The following is a 13,405-nucleotide window of genomic DNA, read 5'->3' as shown; positions in this document are numbered from 1 at the left end:
AAAATAACTAAAACTACACAGCCATGTGTTGTAGATTAAGAAAAAAAATCACATCTAATTAGAAACAATGAAGACAATAACAACTGAGTCAGGAAATATTACGCTCAAAAGAAATAATGAATCCCCCAAACTGAAACCACAGTGACTTAAATGGCACATTATAAATTACATAAATAACTAAAACTCAATGGAAGGATAAAGTTTCCTTGCCAAAATTTACATCTGGAAAAACTGACCCTGAGGATTTGGACTAAGATAAAACATAACAGAACATTCGTTCATAGAGGGAGAAGGACACTTGGTAAAACTTACGTGCTAAAGAAGATCGACACATTTTTACTACAACCTTCAGAAGGAAGTTTATTCCAATGAAAATAATTTTGGCAAAGCTCACAATGATTTTTCTAGTGCAAAATTCAGAAATCATTTAGTTGTGCTCTATAAAACAATGAATATGGAATTAAATTGGCTTAGTGGAGTTAGCTCTGGAAGAATGAAAATATTTGTGTACCTATATAAGTTCCAGATAATGTTAGTATTTTTGGTAAAACATTTGAAGCCATAAATGTGTTTCCTTAGGGTTCAAATCGTAGGATAAAGTTGTTCCTTACTTGGTTGCTGTGACCTAAAAGAGGTGAGGGGAGGGCCCTGAGAATGGGGCAGGGAGGGAGGCAGTGTTTTGCCAGAGGTCCTTTGAGGACAAGAGGTGAGGGATTTCAGCTTTAAAAAAAAAATGGGAGAATTTCTTGAAAGGGTGTGTTTGCAAACCAGAGTCATGGATTAGGGTCCCATTTCTATTGGTGTCTTCTGTCCTCCGTTATGGGTCTTAACCACCTAGGCTGGCAGCTACTGGCATCCAAAGATCTCCTCACGCTTTGGCTAGGAGTAAGAGTGAGTGTTCATTCAAAATAAGAAGTGGCAGATGAGAGGAATTTGCCTCTTCCTAATTGTTCATGTTGAGAAGGACACGTAGCTTCTCAAGGTGAGTGTAAGACATCAGTGTTTCTAGATGTATATTTACAATCAGCCCTCATTTCTCTTCAACATGTCATCTGAGGAAGAGCAGCCAAAATCTACTATGGGTATCACAACTATTGCTAGTTTATGGACTGAATACTTAATATGGTGTCATTAACTCAATCATGAAAAATTTAAAAAATAGTCTCCACCTTTAATTTCTAGTAGCACTTAAAAATTACTTGAGCTGGGGATATAGCTCAGCTGGTAGAGTGCTTACCTTGCATACACAGGGCCTTGGGTTCAATCCCCAGCACCACAAAAACAAACAAAAATTACTTGAAAACATACATTTCATGCCATGTTCAAGTTAATAACTCTGCACATAGTACCTATGTCTTTTGTACTTTGAAAGAGAAGGCTATTTTTAAGAATGTTAAACTGTCAGAGTGTAAATGTATAAAAATCTATGCAGAAATAGGAAGCACACTTCTTTGAAGAAGCTATCTACATAAAATATGATAACTTTAAAAGACATTCATTAATTTATTTTTTTTCTTTAAGACACTGGTGTGAATGCCTACTGCTTGGGGACTGGGTCAGGACTGGGTCAAGTTCAGATCATGAACTTGAATAAGGCACAATTCTGTTCTTGAGGAGCGTACAGACTGGTCCTTTTTCAAGATGCCCCACAAAAAGTAAGCTAGCACTGATTTCTAGTGGAAAGAGGAGCGAATACTTTTTGCATTGAGAGTGACTTTTGTTGTCTTTGCGAAAGCTTCTTTCTTTTCGTAATAAGCAGCCTCGTTCACAAACACAGGGTACACGGTACAGTCTCCACCCAACAGGATAGTTTTTCCGTCAAGAGTCACAAAGGTGGGGTCCCCAGGGTGCAACGGTTTCCAGTCTTGATCCTTTTGGAAGACAGTTAAAATAATGAATTACAAAATTTTCATGTCAAGACTCTAGATGTTTAACAAATACCATTCTGTTCTTTAAAAAGTGATCCTGGAAGGGTGTCCTGAGAGGCATGTGAGAGACCTGACTCCACTGGAACCATGTAACTGTCTTGGGCAGCAGTTTTAAGAGTTTCCCTGTTAATTCTTACAGTTAACATGTGTAATTAGAGTTTCTCTGACACCAAGTTTGCCTTGAATGTGGCCAAAGAGGTTTATAATATTAAGAGGAAAAATAAATTTCAAATCCACCTAAGTGCATATTCTACTTTTTGCCATCTGAAGTCAAATTCTGTTCAGCAAAATTTAGGAACTATTTTTTGAGAGCCTTCTGTGTGCAAGACATTCTACTGTTGGGGACATAAAAATGAGTCACATTGTATTTGCCCACAGAGAGACTTTATTCTGATGGGAGGATTGGTGAGTGGTTTGGGGAAAAGTCTAAGACGAGGTGGATGTACTGCAGGTGTGTCCCCACACTATGTTAACAACTGTGTTATCTGACAGGTCCTGCCCCAGGGATTTGGCCCTTCGATCCTTCAAGCACCAATGTTGTCATATCATAGGAAGTCTAGAACAGTTCTTCTCCAACTTGGCTGTGCTTACAAATCATTTGGGGATTTTGCTAAAATGCAGATTTTGATGCTAATGGTCAGGGTGGTGCCTTGAGATTCCGCATTTCTAATATTTTCTAGAAGCATCGGCATCACCCAGCAGTTTGTTAGAAAAGCAAAATTTTATTCCCCTCTGCAGACTTACTAAATCAAAATCTTCATGTTCACAAATTGTCAGAGATTTACATGTAGGATACTGAAGTATGCATGGCACTGCATTTCAGTGATTGTCTCAATTCTAGCCATACATTAGAATCACTTGGGATATTAATATACATTTACATGGGTACAGGGCTGGCCCCATCTCAGATATAGCAAATCAGAATCTAAAGAGTGGCTTTATTTTTAATAAATACATTTTTACTAAAGTTTTATTTGAAAAAATTAATTATAGAGTAAAAAATTCATCAATTTTTGTGTGCGGTTGTAAATTTTGATATATACATAGCATAGTCATATAACCTATAGCTATGTAATAAAAACATCTATGTTATCACCCACTTCTTCCAGTCCCTCATGCTTCTTATTTTTATAGTTCACTTTTCCCTTTTCTCCCTCTCCCTTTCTTCCTGTCTTTTCCTTCCTTCCTTTCTGTAAGTCCCCGGTGATTTTACAGGGTGGCCTGGTTGAGAATGCTGCTCTGAACAAGTGCTTTTCAGGCAGAGATATGCCCAGAATCACTGAAGGAACTTCCACGCCCATTGGTCGATCACATCTGCAGAGGTTCCCGTGTAGTGCAATGCTCCCCAGACCTGAGTCCTATGAAATCACCTGGTGCAGTCATTTGATTCCCTGTGTCCACCTTGTAAATTAAATCAGAACCTCTGAGGTTGGGACCCAGGAACCTGGGCTTTTGAAAAGCTCCTCAGCTGGTTCTTACATGGCCTGAGTTTGAGAAGCACTGCTTTAGTAGTTTGTGATGGGTTCCATGCATTGGGGGAGAAAATCCCCTAGGTAATTCTGATAAGTAACCCCATCACTCTTAAACTCTAGACAGGTGTGAGCAGTTTGCTCTAATGCATACTTTCTTCTATTACCATTAAGTGCCTCAATCAGAGGCCCAAAGCAAAGGAATCACCCAATCAACCTTGGACTGAGACTAAATAAACCTTTTCTCCTTATAAATTAATTGCATCAGGCATTTTATTTGAGTGATGGAAAGCTAACTAATACACTTCTCTACACTGCAGTGGTTTTGTGAACATCAAATTAACTAATATATGTAAAAATGCTGTATGAACTGTGAACTTCTACTCAAAGGTACAACATTATTAAAATATTCTCATTATTTTAAAGAAACAGCACATGTTACCTGCAGATTCGGGTGGATAATAGCAGCTATTTCTCCACTTTCATTCCTGGGATAATCAACTTTCTCCATTATTTTATAGACCTCAATAGCACAGGGAGGAAATTCTTTTCCTACAGCAAAAATAATACATATTTTAGCAATTAAAAAAACCTTAAAAAAGGGAAGTCGATACTTCAAGAAAGAAAGGAAGGAAGGAAGGAAGAAAAACAACAAAATGAAGACAGTTACAAGGAGAACACATTAAGTAACTTAAAGATGTTCATAAACAATATAAAGCCAAAAATTCTGGAATTATTCCTATCAGTGCACTGATGAACAGAGGTAGAAAACAGAACTTAAAGAAGCCAGTGTGGGAGAAAAAGAGCTTAGATCTGCCAGTCAGGACTCTGGGCTCTGTTCTGCTGGGTGTGCCATCTTTCTTTTTTCCTAGCTGTGTTATTTTGAGCAATCTTGTCAAAAGAGGGTTTTGGATTAGCTTATCTTGAAAGACTCTTCCAGCTCTGACATTCAGTGATTGCATATTCGCAGGGGGACTTTGAGCAAGTTAGGTGGATTCCGTCTAGAGGCTCTTTCTCTTAATCAAGTTCATTAAACACTTAGATGGCTCCTAAGTAGTGAAATCTTGGGATGCAGGCAGTCTACCAGCTTCCAAAGAGATGACATTGAGCTCAGCTCAATGCCCATAAATTGGAAAAGGAGTAGTTTACACAGATACCATGTGGTCTCTGAGCAAACAGGATGAACGTATGTCCAATGGTGTATCCACAGGATGTTATGGTTTCATCTTAAAGGAAAAGTCCTCCTTTGCCTTTATAGTGAAGTTGGGATGAGGAGATCCTAAGATGAATCCTATGTCAGCTAGCTTTGCTGCATAGCACACTTTCCCAGAACTTAGTGGCTTAGTGGCTTAAAGCAACAACCTTTTTTTTTTTTTTTTTAGCTTATAGTTCTGTGGGTTGGTTAGGAAGTTCCTCTAGTCTGGACTCTCTTTGCTAGTTTCTGTTTGCTTTGCTCATGAATCTGGGATGAGCTGGCAAATCAGCTTGTGGCTGGGTAATCTGGGATGGCCTCAATCTAATGTCTGGCAATTGACAGTTTGAAGGCTCGAGCTGCATGACTGGTGGCGGGGGTGTCTGAGTCTTCTATTCTATAACCTTTTCGTATCCATCAGATTAGTGTGGACTAACTCACATAATAGCCACACAGAGTTCCCAAAAGCCACAAGAGGGCAAGTCCCAATACATAGTCTTTTTCAAGCCCTTTCGTGGCACAAAAACAAGCGACTTGGGCAACCCAGATTCAAGAGATGGGGGTGACTGATGGATGCGAAAACAGAGAGCGGAGTGTCTTTGAGTTACCGTTCCACTCAGGTTTGTGGCATTCTCTCTGGAGATATCATTTCTTAGCATATTAGAGTTCCACACTTACTATCTGAGAATTTCTTGTGAATATGTTATGACCTTCCCAATACCAGTTCCATTAGAGAGTAGAGAACCTGCCCTCATACAAAGTTGGTGGACATCTAGCTCATTTTCAGTTTTCATGACTTTGGAGCCAAAGTATTCCCAAATAGAGAAGAAGTTCCTGTGATCACAGGGGGCTGCACATCTGAGGCAAAGGAATTATGTTCCCCACAGACATTGAATGACGTAGTGGCTGTGTTACCATAATTACGTGTTTGTCAACAATTTCATACTTATATGCATTCTAGCAAGTGATTATTGTTATTTTAAAGTAAATGTTTATATCATATATTTTGGTCTACAGTTTTCTTTCTTTTAAGCAATAGTGTGTTTTGAAGATTCTTCCATGTTATTATTGTTTAACTGTTCACCCACGGATGCACATTTGAGTCAGTTCCTTTGCAAAACAAAGCTATAATAACCACCCTTGAATACAAGCCATTGGGTATTCATGAGCTTGTGTTTCTTTGAAATGTGGAACTGCTGGGTTATAAGAATTGCACAATTTAATAAGGAGATACAGTAGATGCTATAAAATTACCCTTTAAAGTGTCTTTACCAATTCAAATGTTTGTCAGCAGGGAATGAGAGTATCTCCTTTTCCTATACCTTTACCAGGACTTAATATCGTCAGATGCTGTTTTGTCCAATCTGATGGGGAAAATGGTTTCTCACTCTAATTTGCGTTTTTCCCTTTTACTTGTGATGTTGAACATCTTTTCTACTTTTATTGGGCATTTGTATTTCCTACTCTGTCTTTGGTTTTTAAAATGGAGATTAATAGGAAAATAGGATTTGATTTGGGTTGTTCATATGGCCACTGTTTTTCTTGTATGTGTCTATTTTGGTGATTGAGGAATAGCGGAAGTGAATAAAAAAAATTGTAAAAGCATCTAAGATTATGAGCATGATGAATTTGACCTAAATTTCAATTACTACTTCAATGTTAAGTGGTTAAGTTTTATACACACACACACACACACACACACACACACACACACACGGTTAAAGTGTTGTACGTTGGTACATATATACATATCTGTGCAATATATATGTACTATGTAATGTATGTATAGTATTGTTATGGTTTGGATATGAGGTATCCCCCAAAAGCTCCTATGTTAATGCAGGAATAATCAGAAGTGAAATGATTTGATTGTGAGTGCTGAAATGTAATCAGTCTATTCTAGCTTGAATGGTGGTAACTATAGGCAGATGGGGAGTGGCTGGAAGAGGTTGCCCTTTCCCTCTCTCTGCTTCTCAGCTGCCATGTTCTGAGCTGCTTCCCTTTACTATGCTCTTCCGCCATGATGTCTGCCTCACCTTGGCCCAGAGCAATGGACCCAGCCAACCAGGGACTAAACCTTTGAGAACATGATCCAAAATAAAAATTTCCTTCTCTAAGTTGTCCTTGTCAGATATTTTGGACATAATAATTCAAACCTGACTGACACACAGCTAAATATGCAAATACCCACAATTAAGGAAACAACTCTTACCCACCACTTACCTTCATTAAACTGATATATAAAATCAAGAGCATGTTTAATCATTTTTCTCATTTGATCCAAAATATCAGCTCTCAGAACACCTTGGGGTTGGGGGCCAACTTCTATACCTAAGTACAGAAGGGAAGATAGTAATATTATATAAGTATTAGAATGTATTGTGAAATTAAGCATTTTATTATATCTAGAACCCCATAAATATTTAAAAGTTAGACCAGTTAGCATCATGGAAAGTATTTGAGACAGAAAGTTAGGCAAAAAATAAAGCAGAACATTTACACATTTAAATACACAGAGTGATAAATGCATAGTGAATAAAGATTGGAAGAGAACATGGAAAAAATCAGACTTGTGTTTGAGTAGTCGGAACTTAGGGTTATTTTTTCTTTAAATTTACTTTCATGTGATTCAAATGTTTAAGTATCGTAACATAGCAAAAGAAGTAGATAAACCTGCAATGACAAAGTAATAGGTGGCCACAAAGAGAGATGGTCACAGACTAACATTTAGCTCTCACAGGAGGAAAGACATCTAGTTAGTCATAGAAATATAGCTAGATGAACTATGAATTTAAGTTAACATGCAATCTGTGTGACTTTAGGGCAACATTTTTATACTTAATATTAATCCATTCTGATAAGATAGTGCAATGGTTCTTATTTTCTATAGAAAAATTTGTATTTCCTCTAACCTCAATAAAACTATGCTTGTACTACCAGGTCTATTTCCTGTAGCTGTCAAACATCCATCCTTACACCTGCAAAATACTCCTCCACCTGTTCGAGCTTCCCACAAAGTCATCCCTCCAGTTATTCTTTTCTCCATTTATCAATCTGTTTATTAAGTATATCACCCACATTCATTCTCTTACACTCAACTCAAAGATATTCTTTTTAACCCATCTTATTTTCACCTATTTCTATTATTTTCCAACTCAAAAAGTTCATTATGTTGTACTGTGTGTAACTTTCTTGTGTATATTTATTCATTTAAGTAAATGGTATCATAAATGGGGCTAAGGCATGCCTCTGTGCATAAATGATTTGTACAAATGTATGAAAATTGTGTTCATGGATATGTCTATGTGCATTTTTTGGAAGACATTGTTGTTTGACTACTCCAAATGCCTCCCATTTTCCTCCATTCTAATACAATCAAATTTTGGTTGCGTATCCAATCTTTAAGATATTAATTAACTTTTCTTCAGCTTAAGAGTAAATATCAAAAGTTTAATTCACTTATAGTAATCCAACCATCCTGATGATTTAAGAATGTACATATTATTCAGTTCTGATAAAGGGGCCATAATGAAAGATTAGTAGAGGAGTTCCTGATGTTTCCTTCCTCCATCAGATACTGTCATTAGCTGCCAACGTGTATATGACATAATAGATTTCAAATTATAAAAGAGCAAAGTTGGAAGAAGAACATATTAATATTTTCTAATTATTTAAAATGTAATTAATACTCCCTCATATTGAAATGTTTTAAAGATTTGGCTTTATTCGTAAGGGTCAAACTTATCAGAGATATTTGTTCTAGGTAAAACAGCATTGCCCATAAATATCATATTATAAGGCTAATAATATCTCAAAGTTTAGAAGTCTTACACTTTTATTTGTTACTAAATATAACCCATGATCTATTATTATTATTATTTTTATTTTTTATGGTGCCAGGGATGGAACCCTGGGTCTTTACACATGGTAGGCAAACACTGTACCACTGAGAGGCACTCAACCCTATTTCATATAGTAAGGTTTTGGTTTATTACATTTATTGCAATTCTGTGCCTATATTTGGATATTTAGCTTTCTCCTTTATAATTAATAATTAATTGATTTCCTTAATTATGTGTCAAAAGTATCAATACTTGGGTAACCAGGATAATTGTTAAGTTTTCACTTGCTTATGTTATTTGCCAACTTGCTCTTAAATTTACTCTTGGTTAAAGCATCTAAGATCTAACAAAAACCACTTAAGTTGCAATAGAAATTTTAATCATAGTATAGTTTGCAAATAGTTAATTATGTTAGTGTATCTCACAGGAAAGAGAATGAATTACTCCTAATCTGCCATTTCTCCCTCTGTGCAGTGATGACCTGGTTAATGTCTGTCTTCTCATTAGATACTAAGCTCTTTGAGGGATTCTGTGTGCCTTGTCCATTACTATTTTCCCAGAACCTAGCACAGTGGTGGGTCTCTAGTAGACACACAATAAATATCTGTTGAAAGTACACATTTTTAGAGCAATTTTGTGGAGTGGAGTTAGAGATAAGGTTCTATAAAAGGTGACTTTTCACTTAATTCTTGGGAAGGAGAAGAATCTGTCAGACTGATTTTTAGGGTCAAACATAATAGTGAAGAAAATAATATGAATAGAACCAGAAAGCTTCTCTGAGATATTGAGGAAATTAAGTATAGTGTCTGCCTGGGATTAATTTGCTTATTATCTGATAATTATAAGCCTTAAGGATGTGCAAGGTAGCTATAAATATTCTTTAATTTTTCTTGGAGTTTCAGGTAGGACACATTTTATTTAGCTATGCCAACAGACTTACCAACAGGATACTTGGCTACGGAACGTGTGGTTGCGTACTGGAGGGAAGGATGCTCAATGAGATAAACATAGCAGGGTAATGGAGCCAAAGAAGTCTGCAAAGAATTTTTAAAACATCTTCCTTATTATGTAAAGACCATATATATTTTTTTCTCTTTGCTGCTACGGAGTCAGTAAGGACTTCATATTTTTTACTTCATCAACTAAGATTAGTCAGACAGTTTTGTGAAACACTCTAAAACTCAATGTTATAGCTTTGAAAACATACAAATAAATTGCATGTAAAATTGAATCACATGCAGTTTTCTGGGTAAAATGGACATTAAACAATTCTCCAGAGCCATGACCAAAAAATAGGAAATAAACTTTCCTTCTGAATGGATTTGGTTATTTTTGTTTTCATCATTGCTTACCCTTACTATTTAGTTTATTTATTTCTTAAAGAGCTCTGTTTCTGACCCTGTAATTCAGGTTCTACAAATGTCAGGTGATTCCCCTTTCATCCTTCTATTTGAATGGAAATTTGAGTCAGGTCTCTTGGTTTTGATAACCAGAAATCAACCTTGAGGCTTCCATGTCTGGCCACAAAAGCATTCAGCTTTCTTCAAGGAGCAACACAGAACAGCTGCATAAGGATCTCCCACCACAGCCACTACCTACTTAATGTCCAGAATTCAAGGGGAACAAAAGTAATAGTGAACCCTCATCGCAGGGTAGACATTAGTCTAAATGCCTTGAATATATTTTTTTCTCATTTAAAGACTTGAGCAGTCATATGGGGGGAGTATTCTTATGCCAATTTTATAAAATGAAGAAAGCTGTTTTGAGAGTTGAACTTCTTCAAGGTTAGTGAAGGAGAAAGCCAAGATTTAAACCCAGCTTCTGGCTACCTGGGTCAAACTTTTCTTAGTGAACCATTTTAGCTCTCAGGAAGGAAGAACATCTATTATATAAAATCAAATACAAAATACATTATTTGTGTTTTTGCTTGTTTGCTATTTTCTAGAATTTTTTTCTTTAGTTAAAGGCACTGGAAGCCTGAATTTTTAATCTCACAGATTCCTGAGTGTTAAAATGATTAGCTTTATGAAGTATATGACAAAAGATTGGGTGTGTTTTGGGTAATCCCAATCAAATGGTGACAAGGGCAGGACTAAAGGGAGACAATGTCTTCACCACTGGAAATGACAATATTTTGAGCTTCCTAAAACCCTGTAAATTTGATATTTCAACCATAACATTTAAAACTTTTATATTCATTTTACTTGTTTTTTTTTGTTCAATAGCTTATGAATTGGTGGCTGTTGGAATAAAATTTATAATTTTATAGGCACAAAAATCCACAAGGTCTTATTATTTTATTCCTTGTATTTGTTATTTTACTTGTTTCTCCTTTTCTCCTGCCTGTCATCACCACCTCTGTATCTAGGTACAGCCTCTCCCATCCACCTCCCAGCCCAGCTGTGGAACAGATCCCATTTCTCTTGGACCTTCCTTCCTGACCCTGTTCTGGTTGTTTCTCACCTATAATCAACTTATATAAACTTATAAATTAATAATATTGACATTACCTTAATATAATGAAACATCTGAATTAAAAAGTCATTCCTGGAATCTTCGAGAATAAGGGTGCACCCCATGTTAGAAGTTGTGTTGTGAAGGTCAAAAATGATGTCATAGGAATCTTCACTATTTTTTGGACCAAATAAATGATTTATTTCTTGAGCCCTTTTCACTTCATATGGCAAATCCTCTGACATCTTTTTGCTATTATTAGCAGAAAGAGAAAGATTAACAATATTTGTGGCTAAGATAATATATATAGTCAATAAGAATACCATGTACAAAGAACCAGTTGCCAAACCTTTCATTTGGAAAATTTGTGGGGCAATTGAAAACATCTAAAATTTTTATAAGTGAAAATATTTTTTTCTCATTTGATTTCACACAACTAATATTTCATTGGTATTCTTGTAAAATAATGTGTTCATTTATGTGGCTAGTCACAGGTAGGGCAGTTCAAACAGAATTTACCATTTGACTTCAACCTTGAACAAAACTTTTCCTTTAATCTTATTTATAGTTTTTTTGTAGTTATAGTGCACTTGTTATTTATTATGGGGATAGATCATTAAGTGTATCTTGCCCCCAGTCTTTACTCTGGGTAATTCAAGTTTTTGAAACAGAGTCAAACTTAGATGCTCACATCATCATTAGGTATTTTTAATTGATGCCCAACGGTCATCGGTGGTCCAGGGACAAGGTTTATAGATAAGAGTCTGTAAACGCTCCCAAAATACAAAATTTTACAGGTACATGTGTATCTATTTTTTGTGAGACAGATGTTAATAGATATCATTATATTCTTAGATGGGTCTTAATATAACCTCTCACTTCCTGAAATGGTTAGGATACATTTTTGCTTGCTGTACGTGATGATGTTTTAAATTTAATTTTTTCTCATTAAATCATTCAACCACATTTTCATGTAATTCCGTCTCTTTCTATTCCCCGGCTATTTTTACTAGTATCTTCAAGGGACCTACAGTTTGTACCTGAGTGTTTCCTGTCTGGAATGCAATCAAGAAGGTGGATTAGCCATTTTGCAGTTATGAAGCAAAAACCATGAGTACAAAAAAGGTATATGTGAAGATGAGCACAGGGGGAAGAGAGAAGCAACCTGTGGCCCTGATGACATCATGAAGCCACCCCACCAGCCCTAAATGTTTTGTATAGTGTGCATATGAGTATGAATGAAGGTAAACACATCTATTCTTTAGGCTGCAGGGGGTGGTCTGATGTTTTCTGAAAATGAATACTTATTCACTCTTTGATTCAACAAATATTAATTGGAACATCATATTTTTCTTAACTAGAACTTTATGTGCTACCATAAACATAGTTGCAAAAAAAAAAAAACATTGTAGTGAATTTCCCACACAGTTAACAAATGTGTATACAAACATAGTGGCCAAACACTAACTTAATGCAAAGGATTATTAAATCTGTCTTTCAAGATATGATTTAAAAATAAAACCTTTCTCATATATGTTTGCAGCCCGCATAGGATATATTTGAAGAGAAAAATCAAATAATGTAGTACTTTAAAAAGTATTTAAAAGAGATATGAATGCCCAGTTTCCACAATTGTGTAATTCACAACGCAGTGTGATTAAAAGTGAAAGCGATCTTACTCATTATAGACACTATATGTACAAACATTAATATTTATCACACACACACGTATGCACACTATATAAAACATATTCTTACCCAAGATTTTCAAGGTCAAAAACACGATTCAGATCACAGTCGATGTATCTGGTACACTTCTTCACTGCTCTTGGGTTGGTAATAAATGGTTTTACTTCCAGCCCTGATCTCTGAATCTCAGCGTCATTCTCCAGCCAGTGCTTAACTAGAAATACTCCCGTTAGCTCGTTCCCATGAGTTCCTCCAAAGATAGCAATCTTTTTAATAGGTTCTTCAGTAATGTGACGAGAGGTCATTTTACCAATAGTTTTATCTGATTTCTGCAATTCAGAAGAGAGGAGATCAAAGGAAGCTTAAGGTCCTAAGAAAAGTTTAGAAATTTAAATTCAAATGAGAATTTAACCAAAGTGCAAAGTACAGAGTTCCCTTGAGTGGAGGACTTTAAACATCTTCTGTTACAAGTTCTGAGCCCTTTATTATTATGTGGGCACTCCCCTCTGTAGCCCTGTCCTTTACCATATTTGGATTAAAATATGCAAAGATCAACCAGAGATACAGTTGTTAACTTCTAACTCCCTCAGATGGTCAGTAGGTCTAAGTACAATAATAAATTGACATCTCCTACCAGTACAAAAAGTCCTTTTTCCCTTCAGCTAGAATGCCACCCAATAGGGCTTTCATGATCACTTGTAATAATAAAAATAGTTTGTAAAGTTCTAATCATCCAAAATAAAAAAATTAAAAAGTGGCTCATTTGATATTTGTTTCCACTGTCATTAAAAAAAAAAATTCTGAAGTAAATCCAGGTACTTTTCATGATCT

At 35.9% G+C, this 13,405-nt stretch overlaps 1 protein-coding gene across 1 annotated transcript; it reads right to left on the bottom strand.

Annotated features, from left to right (window-relative positions):
* Positions 1-333: 333 nt before the first annotated feature.
* On the bottom strand, positions 334-13,039 carry Aspa (aspartoacylase). The gene is made up of 6 exons (XM_021734564.3): positions 12,644-13,039; positions 10,942-11,137; positions 9,372-9,465; positions 6,813-6,920; positions 3,840-3,949; positions 334-1,871 (listed from the first exon to the last, which is right to left on the bottom strand). The coding sequence occupies exons 1-6, from the start codon at positions 12,877-12,879 to the stop codon at positions 1,674-1,676; spliced, it is 942 nt and encodes a 313-aa protein (XP_021590239.2). The 5' UTR covers positions 12,880-13,039; the 3' UTR covers positions 334-1,673.
* Between the last annotated feature and the right edge of the window lie 366 nt (positions 13,040-13,405).

Source organism: Ictidomys tridecemlineatus, chromosome 3 (assembly GCF_052094955.1).
Source record: "Ictidomys tridecemlineatus isolate mIctTri1 chromosome 3, mIctTri1.hap1, whole genome shotgun sequence".
Classification (NCBI taxonomy): Eukaryota; Metazoa; Chordata; class Mammalia; order Rodentia; family Sciuridae; genus Ictidomys; species Ictidomys tridecemlineatus.
Note: the sequence above shows the minus strand (reverse complement) of the source record. Positions and strands in the feature narration are given on the sequence as shown.